The 19,579-nt window shown below is 37.0% G+C and overlaps 1 protein-coding gene and 1 long non-coding RNA gene across 3 annotated transcripts in view; both read left to right on the top strand.

The window, feature by feature from the left end:
- Window positions 1-19,579, top strand: part of LOC126811287 (uncharacterized) — a 35,875-nt gene that overhangs the window by 11,978 nt on the left and 4,318 nt on the right. Inside the window, exon 1 of one of the 2 annotated variants that reach the window (XR_007675520.2) lies at window positions 17,945-19,045. The exons of the other annotated variant lie outside the window; for it this stretch is intronic. This is a non-coding gene — a long non-coding RNA (uncharacterized LOC126811287). Of the gene's footprint in view, window positions 1-17,944; window positions 19,046-19,579 lie in introns of those variants that run through there. 2 annotated transcript variants of the gene reach the window in all.
- On the top strand, window positions 511-4,036 carry LOC126811218 (uncharacterized). Its single transcript, XM_050536793.2, has 4 exons — window positions 511-1,799; window positions 2,753-3,036; window positions 3,333-3,653; window positions 3,937-4,036. Exons 1-3 carry the CDS (start codon window positions 1,132-1,134, stop codon window positions 3,440-3,442), a joined length of 1,062 nt encoding a protein of 353 aa, XP_050392750.1. The 5' UTR covers window positions 511-1,131; the 3' UTR covers window positions 3,443-3,653; window positions 3,937-4,036.

The raw sequence follows: 19,579 nt of genomic DNA, 5'->3' as shown, positions 1-19,579 counted from the left end.
AGGGGAAACAACGCTGGAAAGTTTCGGGAACTGTCTAGGGTCAACACATGAATCAAACCCCAGACCTCCTAATTAGTGAGCCACGGACAAGGGGAAACATACTAGTTGTACGCATACAATGCCCCCCCCCCCTCCCAAACAATAATGTATGACGTAAGCCCATCTTCATTATACGGGTTGATGGAGAACAGTAAGTCATTTTGATTTCTTTTCTCTTCATTACAATGTTGTCACTCCTATTACAGTGTTATTTAGTTTTGGCCATATCTATTTTAGTGAGAAAACTAAATATCTGTAGATGCTATGTTTCAGGTTAAATATTTGTTAGACCTTTAGCTTCAAATTCTATCTGAAAAAAAAAGATTGAACTTATATAGGCCCTTGTCTGTAGTTAGATCCCTTTACTGTTATTAATAATTATTGATAATAACTCCTTTTACCATAAATTGATGTCCGAAATTCTGTATGTTTCCTATATATATATATATGAAAAGTTGAAGATAACTATTCTTAGGTATTAGATACACAGTAGTACAAAGAGGGAACATAACTTAAATGTGACCCACCATTTCTAATTCAGTCGCATGTCGCATAATGTCATTTTTCAGTACAGGTCAAAATAGGTAAGAAACTGCCATCTGACCGATTTTGAGTTTTCACCAAAAATCAATAGTTAAAGGCATACACTTTTGTACAAACCTGTTTATACAACATAATAATAATCCCATAGTTCATTAATATGCGATTTACGAAGACTGTCTAAAAAAAAAATGCCTTAAAACAAAGAAAAAATTCCTGAAAATTGTCAAATGCTGACTTCTTTATGCCAACACATTACGGAAAATCCCCTGTTACTTGGTATCATAACAAACTTTAAGAATCCCTTTCTACGTCATCATAAAATAATTTCGATTGGTGTTATTAAAGACCAATCAAAAACGTTTTTAAATGTAGAATAGACGTCTGCTTGTTGCTATGTGAGGCCGATTGTCATTGTAGCAGGCTCGCGGATTCGCTAATTTTGATCACATGGTGCGCACAGCACGAGACATGAAGTGAAATTTTAATGGCTGTGCCCTGGGAATATTTGTAAACACGTAATTCTAAAAGTATTTTCTAGTGTAGGCTATCATGTGTAGCAGGGCAGATAACATCGCCAAAGCTTTAAATGAGTTGGCAGGAGCGAATCTGACACGCTCTGCACCTGCTGGGACATGGAATCAACTAATTGAGGAGTATTTTGTTGACAATTCTGAATCCAATTCAGAGAGCAGTGACAGTGACGATGATTATGATGAGATTTTGAACGGTGTACCCAGTGCTATAATAAGTGAAAATATGGACGTAGAACAGCTCAATGATGATGCGAATGGCAAGCAAAGTGATAGTGAAGAGGAGGGGTTGGGGAAGCTAGAAAAAGAAAATGAAGTAGAAATAGAAACCATGATAATGAAGCAGGTTGACTTTATTGACCCTGATAGTGAAAAAGAAATGGACAAAATTTGTTTGTTTAAATGTGAATGTGTGTCTCGGCGCAAAGAAAATTCAAAGAAGGGATTGATGTCATATAGCGAGAGGCTTTCTCCTGAGTTTATATATCGATGTCGACAAGATATGGTTTCCCTCACGTCAGACGAAAAAGACCTCGTAATCATTGGTAAGATCAGCAGTCTTGGAAACTTCAGTGACTACACGGAACGATCAAAACACAAAACTCAGAAGAAAAGGTCGCATCAGAAGACTGCTTATCTTGTTGAGGGAAAAACTATTTGTCGAAGTACATTTAGATTTGTAAATATGTAAGTGAACTATTAGTATTATGTATGGTATCTAGCAATTAATTAACATAAAATTGATAAAGAGTCTCCAACTTCAAAACTACTTTTATTGATATAAATTTCTGATTACGGTCATCAATTAAATAATTTCTGCCTAAATAGGTTTATTGCCTTGTGTGATTGATGTTCATCGTTTTCATACTTAATTGAAAATTGAATTGTAGTCTGTTGCATCAGACACATGCATCAGCTTCAGAAGTCTTGTCAGCGACGCCATAGTTAAGAAAGGATTCAATACCTAAACAAGTAATGAAGGGAGGAATAAATTATAAACAATTAACAAATTCATTAGGTATAACAGGTTTATTAAAGCATGTATTGATTTTAAAATAAGGAAACAAAATGAAATGAAATGGGGTTTAACGTCCTACTGTTCTGCTCCTAAACTGGGCTAATGAAGACGGGCATATGCCATACAGTGTGCTATGAGGGAAATTTTGCCCGGGCAGCGGCGCTACGGCCTACTCTTATATCGAATTCCAACTGCCAAGGGATCTTTTAAGTGCACGCCAATATGTACACGGGACCTTGGTTTTTCGTCCCATCTGAACGACTAGACAGCTGTCCTTGTCAGGCCCTCCATCCTGCATCACTGACAAGGGGAAACCACGCCGGAAAATCTGGATGAACTTTCTCGGCCAATGCAGGGATCGAACACCTGACCTCCAGGCTAGCGAGCCAGCGTCTTACCCACTTAGCCAAAATAAGGAAACAATAAGAATCAGTAATATATTTTGTAATGAGTGAAATTAATGTTTTCATGGACATTAACTATATTTTATACACAGTACACATAAATTAATTTGTAATGAAAATTGAAGATTGTTAGGAAAGGCTGCATCATGACATGTACAGTAAATGACAACATGTAGTTTTCAATACGATACTTTATTTTTTAAATTTTTTACTTTCAGGATCAGTCAGTCTGTGTTAGATAGCTGCTTCATCCAGTACAAAGAGAATGGGATATCACCTCGTCTAAAGAAACGTGGGGGCCGTAGAACTAAAAACCGTAATATTCTAAGCCATGATGACATACGTAGAGTTGTTTCTTTTATCTGCAACTATGCAGAAGAGCATGCCATTATTCTACCTGGTCGGCATCCTGGTCAGAAGAAACTAGATATCAAACTTCTACCTTCATATGTAACCAAATCATCAGTTCATGGTTTCTATAAAGAGGAAGTAACTAAACTTGGTACGATATTCTACATAATGTAAAAGTTCAGATTAATTTTCTTTTCAGCATTTTGTATTGGCTATCTTCCTTTAAAAGGTTCTAAATTTTATGGGAACTACATGTATGTTTCTTTGCCTTATTTGATTTAGCCTACCTGTAAAATAGAAAAGTAATTGACATTGTAAACATAAACCATAGTTTAATAATAATAACATAAAATAAATCCAAGTTCGAACGATCAAAATCATGGACATAAATCGCTATTGCTTTATTTATTTGTCTTGTCTCTAAATTTATTTTGTTTTATACTTCAGGCCATCGGGCTGCGAAGATTAGCAGTTTCCACAGCCTTTGGAAGTCGCTAACCCCCCACATCACTCGTACAAAACCAATGTCTGATCTGTGTTGGCAGTGCTGTTTATAGAAGCTCAAATTTACCAGAAATAGTCAAGTCAGCAAAATTAAAAAAACAAGAGGAACACTTACTGGTGGTTACCAAAGAGAGGTCCTATCTGAATGAAATGGTTGCCCGTTCCAGAGAGGCCTGTGAAGTACTTAATCTGACTAAACTTCAGCCAACATTACCAATGTCAAGGCCAATTAACATGCACTACAGCTTTGATTTTGCTCAACAGGTAAGTTAAATTAGTTAGAACCCATCCCCCACACCTACATAATGAAAGTTGCTTTGAGTTCAACTGTGCAATTATGCATTGGCCAAGCTTAGAATTAAGTTATAACATTAATCTGAGTCTGTTATCGGCAGATATAGCGTATAATATTGGCACCTTCTTCTTTCACTACTTTCAGGCCAGTCCATAAATCAGTTTCTCATAGTTGCAGGTTTTCTTTCAGGCCAATCATCATGTGATCAATGAGGTAATGAAGTTATTCTTAAAATTGTATCCCTTTTTTCAGGTCCACTTTCCCGTCGACCCACTAAAGCCAGGACCAATTTACTTCCTGACCCCATGGAAGTGTGGATTATTTGGCATGTGCTGTGAAGGAATACCACAACAGGTTAACTACCTCATTGATGAGGGGATGAATGTGTCGAAGGGTTCAGTTTCTGTAATAAATTATCTAGATCATTTTCTCCTTAACTATGGTCTTGGTGAGACAGATCTGCAGCTGCACTGCGACAACTGCAGTGGCCAGAACAAAAATAGATTTATGTTATATTATTTATTGTGGAGGACAATTCATGGGCTTCATGCCACAATAAGTCTAAATTTTCTCATCCCAGGACACACAAAGTTTGCACCAGACTGGTGTTTTGGCTTAATAAAGCAGAGGTATCGGCGTACCAAAGTCAACACCCTGGATGAGATCGCAGAAGTTGTGTATGAGTCAAGTCCTGTCAAAAGAGTGAACAGAGCTCAACCTATTGGAAGGGAGGATGGCACAGTGCTTGTGAACTCCTACGACTGGAACAAATTCTTGGCTGACTATTTCAAGCCTCTGGTTGGAATCAAGTGTTAAGTATGATATTTGTGGTCTGAACCCTTGCTCATATGTACATGTAGGTTACTTCCCTTGACTGGAAGTCTTTGGTAAGCCTGCTCAGTAGGAGGTCACCTGGAGGTGAGGTCTGCCATCTTGTATGTCTGATCCATGAACATGTGCTTTGGTTTGTCTATGTAAACTGAATAAATATCTTGAAACATTGGTAGCAGAGCTGGACATTTTGAAGATGGCCAGTAGTTATAAGAATCCTCCTACTATGGCTGGGAAGACATACAGCCAATGGAAAAATGAAGTTGATATGTGGCAGATTGTATGTGATGTAGATAAGAAAAAAAGGGGGCTTATTGTGGCACTTTCCTTGGATGGTAAACCCAGAGAGATAGCCTTAAATATTGCTGCTGCTGATTTAAATGTAGATAATGGTGTTGGTGTTCTTGTGACTGAACTAGATAAATTATTTGAAAAGGACAAAATTGATATGGCCTACAGTGCATATTGTGACTTTGATAAATTTAATAGGAAAGACATGTTGATGTCTGATTACATTGTTGAATTTGAGCAAAAATATAATTGTATTAAGAAATATGATATGACTCTTCCAGAGGCTGTGTTAGCTTTCAAACTGTTAGATAATGCAAATCTGTCAGTTAAAGAACGCCAGTTAGCACTGACAGCCTGTAATGATATTAAATATGACAACATGAAATCAGCTTTAAGTCGAATATTTAGTAAAACTGGATGTAGTGAATCAAAAATCGGTGATGTTGATACGAACGTTAGCCAGGAACAAGCATTTGATACTAGGACTGTAACCAACAGACGCAGTGGACGCAACACATTTAATCGTCTAAATGTAGATCAGCGTGGTGATCGTTTAGGACAAGCTAATAATTTTCGCGACCAGAAGTTAAATCCAATGTTCAATGGTGTAATAAGTAGATGTAGACTCTGTGACTCAAGATATCATTGGTATAAGAATTGTCCAAGTAGACATTCTGGTAGTGTTAACATGTGTACTAATGATGAAGCCAACGTACATTTAACCCTTTTAACTTCCGAGTATACTGCAAGTGAAATATTGACAATGGAGGCATTCAATGCTGCAGTCATTGATACTGCCTGTACAAAAACTGTTTGTGGCAGGCCTTGGTTAGACAATTACTTGGCAAATTTAGATGACACTCTTAAAAATGATATTGTTTATAAGCCAAGTCATACTGCTTTTAAATTTGGAGATGGGGTGTCTGTATATTCATACCAGTTAGTTAAAATTCCAGCTCAAATTAATAATACTCGTATATCCATTGATATTGAAGTTGTTGATAAAAACCTTCCTTTGTTACTCAGTAAAGCATCTTTAAAAAAAGCAAATACTGTTATTGACCTTAATAATGACCAGGTTTTTATGTTAGGTAAACCAGTTAATGTCAATTTAACTTCAAGTGGGCATTATTGCATAGATATTACTGTACCTAGACAACAGTTGCAACAATGTAGTACTAATTCTTATAATCAAGTGTTGAATTGTAATGCTGTAAACAATGTTGATATTAGTGAAGATGTTGTTTTGATTGTAACTGAAAGTTTGTCATATATAGAACAGGAAAGGGTTATTAGTAAATTGCACAAACAATTTGGCCATGCCTCATATGACAAACTGTTATGTTTATTAAAAAGTGCTGGTTTTGTATCAAGTAATATGAAGCACACTTTATCTAAAGTTTGTAAGGAATGTCCAATCTGTCAGAACCACAAACGCCCACCTCATAAATCTATTGTTGCCTTTTCATTAGCGTCTAATTTTAATGAAGTTGTATCACTAGATCTTCACCAACTTGACAATAACCTTTGGTATCTTCATATAATAGATGTCTTTAGTAGATTAAGTGCTGCAGCCATTATAAAACGAAAAGATCCCAAAGTAATCATTGACAAATTCATGCATCATTGGGTCAGTATTTATGGAGCCCCATCCAAAGGTGTATTCAGTGATAACGGTGGGGAATTTAATAATGCAGAATTTCGAGAAATGGCAGAGAGACTTAATATTACCGTGAAAACTACAGCAGCCTATAGCCCGTGGTCAAACGGAGTGTTAGAACGCCATAATGCTGTGTTGACGGAAACATTATTAAAAATTAAAGAAGACACATCTTTGTCATGGGAGACTGCCTTATGTTGGGCTGTATCGGCAAAAAACTGTTTAAACAATGTTCACGGATACAGCTCTTATCAAATTGTGTTTGGTCAACACCCCAAGTTGCCATCAGTCTTGACTGACCAGCCGCCAGCTTTAACACAACAACAACCTATGTCAAAGGTGATGCATGAACATTTAACTGCTCTTCATAAAGCACGGCAAGCTTTTATAAAGACAGAATCATCTGAGAAAATTAAACGCGCCTTACAGAAACAAACCAGACCCACGGGGGGAGAATTTTTAACTGGTGATAAAGTTTATTACATGCGTGATAATGAGTGGAAGGGCCCAGGATGGGTCATTGGTCAAGATGGAGTTGTAGTGTTTGTCCGTCACGGTGGATTATACGTACGAGTTCATTCCTGTCGATTGCGCAAGGATGACAGGACCACAGACATTGAACCTTCAACTAATGCAGCTGGTGATAGACGACCTGTTGAAGATAGAAAAAGTGAAGCTCGAAAACATGTTACAGAATGGCTAGCTATGAAAAAATTCAGTGAAGGCAAGAGTAAGAATGCAGATAGTGCTCATCTTGATGAGACTGAAGAAGACAGAAATGATGAAAACAGAGTTAATAATGAAGGAGACAGAAATGACGAAAACAGAGTTAATAATGAAGAAGACAGAAATGATGAAAACAGAGTTAATCATGAAGAAGACAGAAATGATGAAAACAGAGTTAATAATGAAGAAGACAGAAATGACGAAAACAGAGTTAATAATGAAGAAGACAGAAATGGCAAAAACAGAGTGAATCATGACAAAACTAATGAAGTTAGACCAAAAGAAAGCAGATCAAATTATGATGAAAATGGGAGACATGATGGGCCTTGTGATAGAGAGAATCAGAAACAGACAGGCGTCACTGCTAAAGTAAATGTCAAACAAGGACAAACTATTCGTTTTTCATCCTATGAAGATGATGATATAAAAGAGGCTGTGATATTAGGGAGGGCTTGCAAGGCATCCGGTAGTAAAAGAAATTGGTTTAATATTAAATTCACCAAACCAGTTGAAATAAAAGATGAAAATGTATCAATAGATTTAGGAACTGTAAAAGATTTAAAGATCGTACCTGAAGAAGAGACTGAATGTGTTATGATAAGTGAAGTAAATTTTGATGTTGCTAAACACAAAGAATTAGAATGTTGGAAGAAAGAAAATGTGTACAATGAAGTTGAAGATACAGGACAAAAATGTATTTCGACACGTTGGGTGTGCACTCTGTAGAACATAGATGGTCAGTTTGTTCAAAAAGCACGATTAGTAGCACGTGGTTTTGAAGAGGATAACTTGAACGATCTTCAGAAAGACTCCCCTACTTGCTCACGCGAATCACTTAAAGTAATTTTGTCTGTAATCGCACAGAAAAGGTGGGCTGTAAAGAGCATAGACATTAAGACTGCCTTCCTACAAGGGAATACAGTGTCAAGAAAAATATACCTAAAACCTCCAAAAGAAGCTAAAAGTTCTGGAAAAGTATGGCTTCTTAATAAATGTGTATACGGCTTATCCGATGCTTCCTTAAAATGGTATGAGCGAGTTAAGTCAACATTGTTGGAGTGTGGTGGAAAGATGTCACAAGTAGACCCTGCTGTGTTTTACTATTATAAGAACGAAACACTTATTGGTTTATTAGCTGTACACGTAGATGATTTCTTATGGGCTGGCACATCACTTTTTGAAACCTGTGTAATCAATCATGTCAGAAAGGAATTTCATATTGGTAAAAAAGAATCTTCATCGTTTAAATATGTCGGCCTTCACTTGTCTCAAGAGAATGAAATCATCACTTTATCTCAACATGATTATGCTCTCCATATCACCCAGATTGAGACTGATAAATGTTCAACCCGAGATACACCTTTAATGGAGTCTCAGAAGACGGCTTTACGTGGTAAGGTTGGTCAACTTCTCTGGTTAGCAAACCAAAGTAGGCCTGATATCAGCTTTGATGTTGGAAAGATAGCTACATGTGTCAAAAATGGCACTATTCAAGACATCTATGATTGTAATAAGATTATTAGAAAAGTACAGTCACAAAAAGTTGATCTAAAGTTTCAACATCTTGAAGGAAGTCTTCGACTTGTTATATACAGTGATGCTTCATTCGGGAATTTATCGGACGGTAGTAGTCAGGGTGGTCATATTGTCTTACTGTGTGGTGAGAATCAAATATTTAATCCGTTATCTTGGCAGTCAAGAAAAATAAGGAGAATAGTTAGAAGTACATTAGCTGCAGAGACTTTATCTCTAGCTGATGCTGTGGATAATGGTATATTTGTAAGCACCTTACTCGGAGAATTGCTGTATAATAAACCTCATCAACAGATACCTATTCACTGTGTTACTGACAATAAAGATCTCTTTGAAGCATTATATTCAAATAAGCAAGTCTCTGAAAAACGTTTACGGTTGGAAATAAGTTCCTTGAAAGAGATGTTGATAAATAAAACTATAGCTGAAATAAAGTGGACACCTACTAAAAATCAAATTGCTGATAATTTAACTAAGAAAGGTGCTTCCCCTGAATATCTGCTTAGATGCTTAAAATGTAGTTCGACAGATTTGGCATTCTAGTTGAGAAATTAACTAAAATTAATTTTTGTTGTTGGTTAATCAATCGTATGTTTTATAAAAGTAATCTTTCATATATCAAGTAGATATGTATTAATTATGTTCTTACAGAAGGAAGAATGAGATTGTTAAGTATGATATTTGTGGTCTGAACCCTTGCTCATATGTACATGTAGGTTACTTCCCTTGACTGGAAGTCTTTGGTAAGCCTGCTCAGTAGGAGGTCACCTGGAGGTGAGGTCTGCCATCTTGTATGTCTGATCCATGAACATGTGCTTTGGTTTGTCTATGTAAACTGAATAAATATCTTGAAACATCAAGTCTTACCAACATTTCAGGTAAGAACAGTAACCCAAGTCATACCAATAAAAAAATTAATCTGTAAACCCATATTATTTGCGTTCGAAATATTTTTCGATAATAAAGGGCACACCATTATTGTTTTTGTGTCGAATTTCTTTCAGCATCGCAGGATACCCTTTATCTCACTAGCAGTGACCTACTTGCTTCATATCATGTAATACTAATCGTGTTTTTTTCCTGCAAATGCCTGCACTCAATGATTTTATACGCCCACATTTTCATTTGGACGTATTATGCCGTCACCCCTGTTTGATCGTCCGTACACAATTTGTTTATGGACACACTACAGGTCATAATATTCATCCGATTTTGACGAAACTTGAAATATAGGTCTATCTCCCACAGATCTCGGTTCCTTTCGATATTGGCATGTATCGGAGCATAACTTCATGGATTATGACCCCTGATTGTACGAAAAATCCCTGCATTGGCCGAGAAAGTTCATCCAGATTTTCCGGCGTGGTTCTCCCTTGTCAGTGATGCAGGACGGAGGGGCTGACAAGGAAAGCTGTCTAGTCGTTCGGATGGTACGAAAAACCGAGGTCCCGTGTACACATTGGCGTGCACGTAAAAGATCCCTTGGCAGTTGGAATTCATTATATAAGAGTAGGCCGTAGTGTCGCTGTCCGGGCAAAATTTCCCTCATAAACCCCTACACCAAGTTTGAACATTCTAGCTTAATTAGGAGGGTTATTGTGTTCCAAAGTCTCGGCCAATCAAATTGCTTATCACTCTGCTTACCCTAAGCAGAAAATGCTCATCATCGAACTTAGTCAAGGTATTGATGTAATGAAACTATACACCAAGTTTCATCACTCTCACTTAATTGGAACTAAAGTTATCGTGTCCCAAAGCATCAACCAATCAAATTGCTTATCTTTGCGTACCCTAAGCAGAAAATGCTTACCTTCACACTCCATCAAGGCATTGACCTAATAAACACCTACACCAAGTTTGAACATTCTAGCTCAATTAGAAGGAGGGTTATTGTGTTCCAAAGTCTCGGCCAATCAAATTGCTTATCGCTCTGCTTACCCTGACCAAAAAATGCTCATCATCGAACTTAGTCAAGGTATTGATGTAATGAAACTATACACCAAGTTTCATCACTCTCACTTAATTGGAACTAAAGTTATCGTGTCCCAAAGCATCAACCAATCAAATTGCTTATCCTAAGCAGAAAATGCTTATCTTCACACTCCATCAAGGCATTGACCTAATAAACACCTACACCAAGTTTGAACATTCTAGCTCAATTTGGAGGGTTATTGTGTTCCAAAGTCTCGGCCAATCAAATTGCTTATCGCTCTGCTTACACTGAGCAGAAAATGCTCATTATCGAACTTAGTCAAGGTATTGATGTAATGAAACTATACACCAAGTTTCATCTCTCTCACTTAATTAGAACTAAAGTTATCGTGTCCCAAAGCATCAACCAATCAAATTGCTTATCTCTGCTTACCCTAAGCCGAAAATGCTCATCTTCGAACTCCATCAAGGCATTGACCTAATAAACACCTACACCAAGTTTGAACATTCTAGGTCAATTAGAAGGAGAGTTATTGTGTCCCAAAAAGTGTGACAGACAGACGGACGGACAGACAGACAGACAGACAGACAGACAGACGAACCCATTTTAATAGTCCCCTGCTTTTCTTCGAAAGGCGGGGGACAATAAGCACATTGAATGTACACTTGTATGTGCAGTGAATTAAGTGTCTCTATTTTTTTGTTGGCCTGGGGCAGCAGACATCATTTGCATCATCATCACAGAAGTCCTGCATACTTTCATACAGATAATTCTGCCGCACTACATCAAGTCCTGGAGGATTCAGAATGGTTGGACACTGGCGTGGTGGAAGGTTGTTGACATCCCGTAAAAGCTGGTATGTTTTACTAACTTTGGAGTCGCAAAACTGCCAGGCACTAACAACGCCAGGGTTTTCAGAACTGAAGCTGTAAGAAAAGAGAGATTATGTCATATGATTGTTAAAAGTAAAGAAAATGGTTTCCTTTGGTTCTGAGGCAACAGGTTAAAGAAGAGGCAAATGGAGAAGTTAAGAACTGGTTATGAAAACAAGCAGTTGCCATGCAAGTTACGCCTACATTTTGCAAGAGATAGACAGAGAACGAACTAAAAAAATAATGTATTTTTTTGTACAATCAGGGGCCATAATCCTGGAAGATATGGTCCAACATGCGCGAATATCGAAAGGAAACGAGATCTTTAGGTTATGAACATATATTTCAAGTTTCATCAAAATTGGATAAAAATTGTGACCTCTAGAGGGGGTCCACAACCGTCCTATTAAATACTTTTATACAATTTGCGTACAAAGAGCAGCCATTTTGCTGGGCAATTTCATTTCAATTTTCTCAAAATTCGAATTCAACCTCCATTATGATGTAAAGGTGATATATTTAAATCGGATAAAAAATTGTGACCTCTAGAGAATCCGCAAGCTACAAATACGATTTTTCGTACAATCAGGGGTCATAATGCATGAAGTTATGCTCCGATACATGCCAATATCGAAAGGAACCGAGATCTGTGGGAGATAGACCTATATTTCAAGTTTCGTCAAAATCGGATGAATATTATGACCTGTAGTGTGTCCATAAACAAATTGTGTACGGACGGACAAACAGGGGTGACGGCATAATACGTCCAAATGAAAATGTGGGCGTATAAAATCATTGAGTGCAGGCATTTGCAGGAAAAAAACATGATTAGTATTACATGATATGCAGCAAGTAGGTCACTGCTAGTGAGATAAAGGGTATCCTGCGATGCTGAAAGAAATTCGACACAAAAACAATAATGGTGTGCCCTTTATTATCGAAAATTATATCGAACGCAAATAATATGGGTTTACAGATTAATTTTTTTATTGGTATGACTTGGGTTACTGTTCTTACCTGAAATGTTGGTAAGACTTGATTCCAACCAGAGGCTTGAAATAGTCAGCCAAGAATTTGTTCCAGTCGTAGGAGTTCACAAGCACTGTGCCATCCTCCCTTCCAATAGGTTGAGCTCTGTTCACTCTTTTGACAGGACTTGACTCATACACAACTTCTGCGATCTCATCCAGGGTGTTGACTTTGGTATGCCGATACCTCTGCTTTATTAAGCCAAAACACCAGTCTGGTGCAAACTTTGTGTGTCCTGGGATGAGAAAATTTAGACTTATTGTGGCATGAAGCCCATGAATTGTCCTCCACAATAAATAATATAACATAAATCTATTTTTGTTCTGGCCACTGCAGTTGTCGCAGTGCAGCTGCAGATCTGTCTCACCAAGACCATAGTTAAGGAGAAAATGATCTAGATAATTTATTACAGAAACTGAACCCTTCGACACATTCATCCCCTCATCAATGAGGTAGTTAACCTGTTGTGGTATTCCTTCACAGCACATGCCAAATAATCCACACTTCCATGGGGTCAGGAAGTAAATTGGTCCTGGCTTTAGTGGGTCGGCGGGAAAGTGGACCTGAAAAAAGGGATACAATTTTAAGAATAACTTCATTACCTCATTGATCACATGATGATTGGCCTGAAAGAAAACCTGCAACTATGAGAAACTGATTTATGGACTGGCCTGAAAGTAGTGAAAGAAGAAGGTGCCAATATTATACGCTATATCTGCCGATAACAGACTCAGATTAATGTTATAACTTAATTCTAAGCTTGGCCAATGCATAATTGCACAGTTGAACTCAAAGCAACTTTCATTATGAAGGTGTGGGGGATGGGTTCTAACTAATTTAACTTACCTGTTGAGCAAAATCAAAGCTGTAGTGCATGTTAATTGGCCTTGACATTGGTAATGTTGGCTGAAGTTTAGTCAGATTAAGTACTTCACAGGCCTCTCTGGAACGGGCAACCATTTCATTCAGATAGGACCTCTCTTTGGTAACCACCAGTAAGTGTTCCTCTTGTTTTTTTAATTTTGCTGACTTGACTATTTCTGGTAAATTTGAGCTTCTATAAACAGCACTGCCAACACAGATCAGACATTGGTTTTGTACGAGTGATGTGGGGGGTTAGCGACTTCCAAAGGCTGCGGAAACTGCTAATCTTCGCAGCCCGATGGCCTGAAGTATAAAACAAAATAAATTTAGAGACAAGACAAATAAATAAAGCAATAGCGATTTATGTCCATGATTTTGATCGTTCGAACTTGGATTTATTTTATGTTATTATTATTAAACTATGGTTTATGTTTACAATGTCAATTACTTTTCTATTTTACAGGTAGGCTAAATCAAATAAGGCAAAGAAACATACATGTAGTTCCCATAAAATTTAGAACCTTTTAAAGGAAGATAGCCAATACAAAATGCTGAAAAGAAAATTAATCTGAACTTTTACATTATGTAGAATATCGTACCAAGTTTAGTTACTTCCTCTTTATAGAAACCATGAACTGATGATTTGGTTACATATGAAGGTAGAAGTTTGATATCTAGTTTCTTCTGACCAGGATGCCGACCAGGTAGAATAATGGCATGCTCTTCTGCATAGTTGCAGATAAAAGAAACAACTCTACGTATGTCATCATGGCTTAGAATATTACGGTTTTTAGTTCTACGGCCCCCACGTTTCTTTAGACGAGGTGATATCCCATTCTCTTTGTACTGGATGAAGCAGCTATCTAACACAGACTGACTGATCCTGAAAGTAAAAAATTTAAAAAATAAAGTACCGTATTGAAAACTACATGTTGTCATTTACTGTACATGTCATGATGCAGCTTTGCCTAACAATCTTCAATTTTCATTACACTGTGTATAAAATGTAGTTAATGCCCATGAAAACATTAATTTCACTCATTACACAATATATTACTGATTCTTATTGTTTCCTTATTTTGGCTAAATGGGTAAGACTCTGGCTCGCTAGCCTGGAGGTCAGGTGTTCGATCCCTGCATTGGCCGAGAAAGTTCATCCAGATTTTCCGGCGTGGTTTCCCCTTGTCAGTGATGCAGGATGGAGGGCCTAACAAGGACAGCTGTCTAGTCGTTCAGATGGGACGAAAAACCAAGGTCCTGTGTACATATTGGCGTGCACATAAAAGATCCCTTGGCAGTTGGAATTCGATATAAGAGTAGGCCGTAGCGCCGCTGCCCGGGCAAAATTTCCCTCATAGCACACTGTATGGCATATGCCCGTCTTCATTAGCCCAGTTTAGTAGCGTAAAAATATGGTATATCAAGGTTGTGGACCCTATAGAGGTCACAATTTTTATCGGATTTTGTTGAAACTTGAAATGTAAGTTTATAACCCAAAGATCTCGGTTCCTTTCAATATTCGCGCACATCGGTCCATAACTTCCTGAATTATGGCCCCTGATTGTACGAAAAATCACGTTTTTAGCTTGTGTATCCTATAGAGGTCATAATTTTTATCCGATTTAAAAAAGCGTATGATTATATCACCGTTATGCACTAAGGATGGCCGAGTTCGAATTTAGTGAAAATCAGCCCAAAACTGACAGACCAAATGGCCGCCCTTCGTTCTCAAATAGCGTAAAAATATGGTATATCAAGGTTGTGGACCCTATGGAGGTCACAATTTAAATCTGATTTTGTTGAAACTTGAAATGTAAGTTTATAACTCAAAGATCTTGGTTCCTTTTGATATTCGCGCAAATCGGACGGTAACTTCCTGAATTATGGCCCCTGATTGTACGAAAAATCGCGTTTTTAGCTTGTGGACCCTATAGAGGTCATAATTTTTATCCGATTTAAAAAAACGTATGATTATATCACCGTTACACCCTAAGGACGGCTGAGTTTGAATTTTGTGAAAAACGGACCAAAACTGACAGACAAAATGGCCGCCCTTCGTTCTCAAATGGTGTAAAAATATGGTATATCAAGGTTGTGGATCCTATGGAGGTCACAATTTTTATCCGATTTTGTTGAAATTTGAAATGTAAGTTTATAACACAATGGTACATACTCTTCTAGCTAAATGTTCCGTTTGGTATGAGAAGGATGACTAGAGTGAAAGTTTAGATATTGGTGGGTATCTGTTTGTTTGTAATAAAGATCTGTTTCAGTCATCCCCTTTGGTAACAGATTAATGGTTACGTCCAAAAAGTTTAACGATTTTGGGCTAACTCATTCAAAAATTTATGTAATTTGGAGATAACTGTCATATCTGCTTTAAGTATTGTAACGCAGTCATGCAGGAAGCGAAATCATAGTGTTTTATCATGTCACTGAATTCTCTATCAAACTCAATAGCAACCCTCTCATACCAAATCTCTTCTAAATATCCTAAAGTTAAAGTTGCATAGGCGGGGCCAACTTTAGTACCCATGGCCACACCTTTAATCTGTGAATAATAATAATTGTCGAAATAAAAAATGTTGTTAGACACAACTAAGTCCAAAGCTTCCAGGATAAATGATTTGGTGAAGCGTTTTGATAGTAACTCAGGATATGTGTCAATCCAATATCCAATCGCTTTCAATCCTAGATTTCTATCTATGTTGTTGTAGAGGTTGACAACTTCCTGGTTCAACCTCATCCGGTAGATGATGAAAAAAATCTATGTCGTCGTGAAGGAAGCTTTTGACTTCGGTGCAAAATGGTTATAATATGATGTCAATGAACTAGTTGGCCCCCCCTACAATTGGCCTAAAGGTTAAATCACGCGGATTGCGAATGTTAACAACTTCGGTTTTTGTAATTTTAACAGCTTCTTGAATAGTCTTGCTTTTATGGATCTTTGGCAATCCATAAAAATAGGTAGCGGAAGGTTGAAAATTACACAAGTAATCTTCTTCTTGTTTGTGAAGTATGTTTGTATGTGCACCAATAAAGTTTTGAATTTTTCGTAGAATCATATCGTTAGCTTTTAGTGAAGATTCCGCGTAATATTCCTTGTTGGAAAGCATTTTTGATATGCTCTCTTTATAAAATGAGGTATCCATAGCCACTATAGCACCACCCTTGTCAGCCTTTTTTATGATTATATCAGAGCTATTGTTCAAGGCATTCAAAGCTTCTTTGTGATCCTTATTCAGGTTTGATTTGAATGGTTTATTTTGGACTTGGTGCGTTGATATAGTGGTTATGAATTTATCAAGAAAAACATCCTGTCCAGCACGTGGTGTGAAGGTAGATTTGTTCCGTACTAAATATTCTGGTTCTGATTGTCTTGATTCATCTAAATTGGAGTCGTCTTTATGAAAATGATGTTGTAGTCTTAATTTTCTACAAAAGTTTGACAGCTCAGACTTTAAAGTACATGTGTCACTTCATGATGTAGGGGTGAACTTTAAGCCTTTATGGAGCAATAATAATGATTTATTAGAAGCCAAAGAGGCATATTTTATTGACAAATATTGGCCAGCTTTAAATGCAAAATTGTAGTAATTTCATTGCATATAGGCCTAGTTATTGTCGTCTGAGTTGATATTATAATCCAAATAGTGTGCATATGCTAAACACAGAGTGCTGGATAAATATATCCAGAGCAAATATAATTAATTAAAAATATGAAATCTGTAAGTTCTTTACTTAAAGTTTCATGTGGTACTCCACACTCATCAGAAGAAAAATACAAATGAAGTCTGATTACACGATCCATGGTAACAACGGTTGACGGGCATGACGTCAACAGTATACAACAAAACATAACAAATTATTTAGGAAAGATATTACTGAATTATAACTACTAAAACATCTGTGGAAACTTAAAGATAATATAAATTACAGCATCACATGGCAAATTTTAAAGAATTCCAAACCGTACAGCCCTTCCACAAATAGATGCAACTTATGCATATGGGAGAAATACTTCATTATTTGCAAACCAGAACTTTCCTCCTTAAATAGAAGAAATGAGCTTGTTTCTACATGCAGGCATCTTCATAAATATTTACTGTAGAACTTTAAACTATAGCACATCATTTTGTTGTATTTTTATATTCTAAGTAACCAAAGTATGTTTTTATAATTGCCTTGTTCCGCCAGTTAACCTTAATGTAAATTGTGTCAATAGGTCATACCCTATAAACTACAAGTACTAAATTTACTAGTCGACAATATTTAAAGCTTGGCTCATCTAAGACACAGATGTTTTAGTAGTTATAATTCAGTAATATATTTCCTAAATAATTTGTTATGTTTTGTTGTATACTGTTGACGTCACGCCCGTCAACCGTTGTTACCATGCCTCGTGTAATCAGACTTCGTTTGTATTTTTCTTCGGATGAGTGTGGAGTACCACATGAAACTTTAAGTAAAGAACTTACAGATTTCATATTTTTAATTATTTATATTTGTTTTGGATTTATTCATCGAGCACTCTGTGGAAAGCATTCTTCTATTTGAACCCTGAAGCCAAAGCTAACCAAAAAGAAACATTTGGATTTAATTCTATAAAAACACTACCTACCATACCTGAACTGGTTAACTTCGAAACGCAACTTTCAAATCTCATAAAAGATCTCAAATTTCGTGATGTGAATTGCCACTTCCAAAAAAGACTCTTATCGGACATCAAAAATAAAATCGACCGAACAAAGGATCTACTTGTGCCCGCCGATAAAACAACAAATTTCTACAAACTTGAAGAAGGTCATACAGAAAATTACTTACTAAAAACATCACAAAAAAATACAAAAAGATAAACCAGGACACTGTAGCAGAAATTTAGATGGAAAATAAGAACATCGCAGTAGACCTCAAACTTTTAGATAGAATCAAAATTTCGGCTAAAAAAGATGCATTTATTACATTAAAAGATCACAAACCAAATTTCCAAAATAATCCCATGTGTAGACTAATCAACCAAACTAAGTCAGAAATAGGAAAAATAAGTAAACAAATCCTCGAAAATTTGAACACACAACTACGAGATAAATTAAAACTCAATCAATGGAAAAACACAGCAGCCGTATTACAATGGTTCAGTAGCTTCGAAAACAAAAGCCAATGTAAATTCATTGCATTTGATGTCGTCGACTTCTATCCGTCTATTTCAACAGATCTATTAAACACCGCACTAGATTTTGCATCAATACACTGCACAATTAGCCAAGACGAACGGAAGATCATTCTACACTCAAAAAAATCTTGCTTATATAATGGTGATGTTAGGCGCAATCTTCACCCCTCGCGCAGATTGCAATCTGCGCTTTCGTCCTGCGCAGATTACACCCTGCGCGCAGAGGTGTGCTTGGGGTACGTGTAATTCAGACAGTAAATATGCGGAGAGACTGACAGGAGGGATAACCTTTATTCCTTTCTCAAGTTTGGAAGAACACACGATACCAGACGATGGATAGGTTGATGCGGACACCCTTTCGTCACTTTCAAGCAGTTTAACGAAGAGATAGGCTACTGGATGAGCGGTGAAAGGCCCACAATGTCCACATCTGTTTGTGTGCACTAAAGGTTATTATTTATTTATATTTTTATAGACTTGTTTGCCTACTGTTTGTTTTTTCTTTTTTTTCAAACAAAATACAAGACAGCATCATCGCTTTTCTTATGTACCGGTAGACCTTATCTTTTATAGGCTAATAAATGTGTGATTAAAATGTCAGTATTTCCTATGAATATAAATTCATTCCGTTATTATAATTGCACCAGGGCAGAAGTGACATCCAGTGGAAACAATCTTTTTATACGCCCACATTTTCATGTGGACGTATTATGCCGTCGCCCCTGTCCGTCCGTCCACAATTGTTTGTGGACTCTCTACAGGTCACAATTCTTATCCGATTTCGATGAAACTTGAAATATAGGTTTATCTCCAAAAGATCTCGGCTGCTTTAGATATTGGCATGTATCGGATCGAAACTTCATGGATAATGCCCCTGTTTGTGCGAAAAATCACGTTTTTAGCTTGTGGACCCTATAGAGGTCACAATTTTTATCCGATTTTGTTGAAACTTGAAATGTAAGTTTATAACCCAAAGATCTCAG

This window comes from Patella vulgata, chromosome 2 (genome assembly GCF_932274485.2).
Source record: "Patella vulgata chromosome 2, xgPatVulg1.2, whole genome shotgun sequence".
NCBI classification, from domain to species: Eukaryota; Metazoa; Mollusca; class Gastropoda; family Patellidae; genus Patella; species Patella vulgata.
The sequence above is the reverse complement of the archived record's forward strand: the minus strand, read 5'-3'. Positions and strand labels throughout refer to the sequence as shown.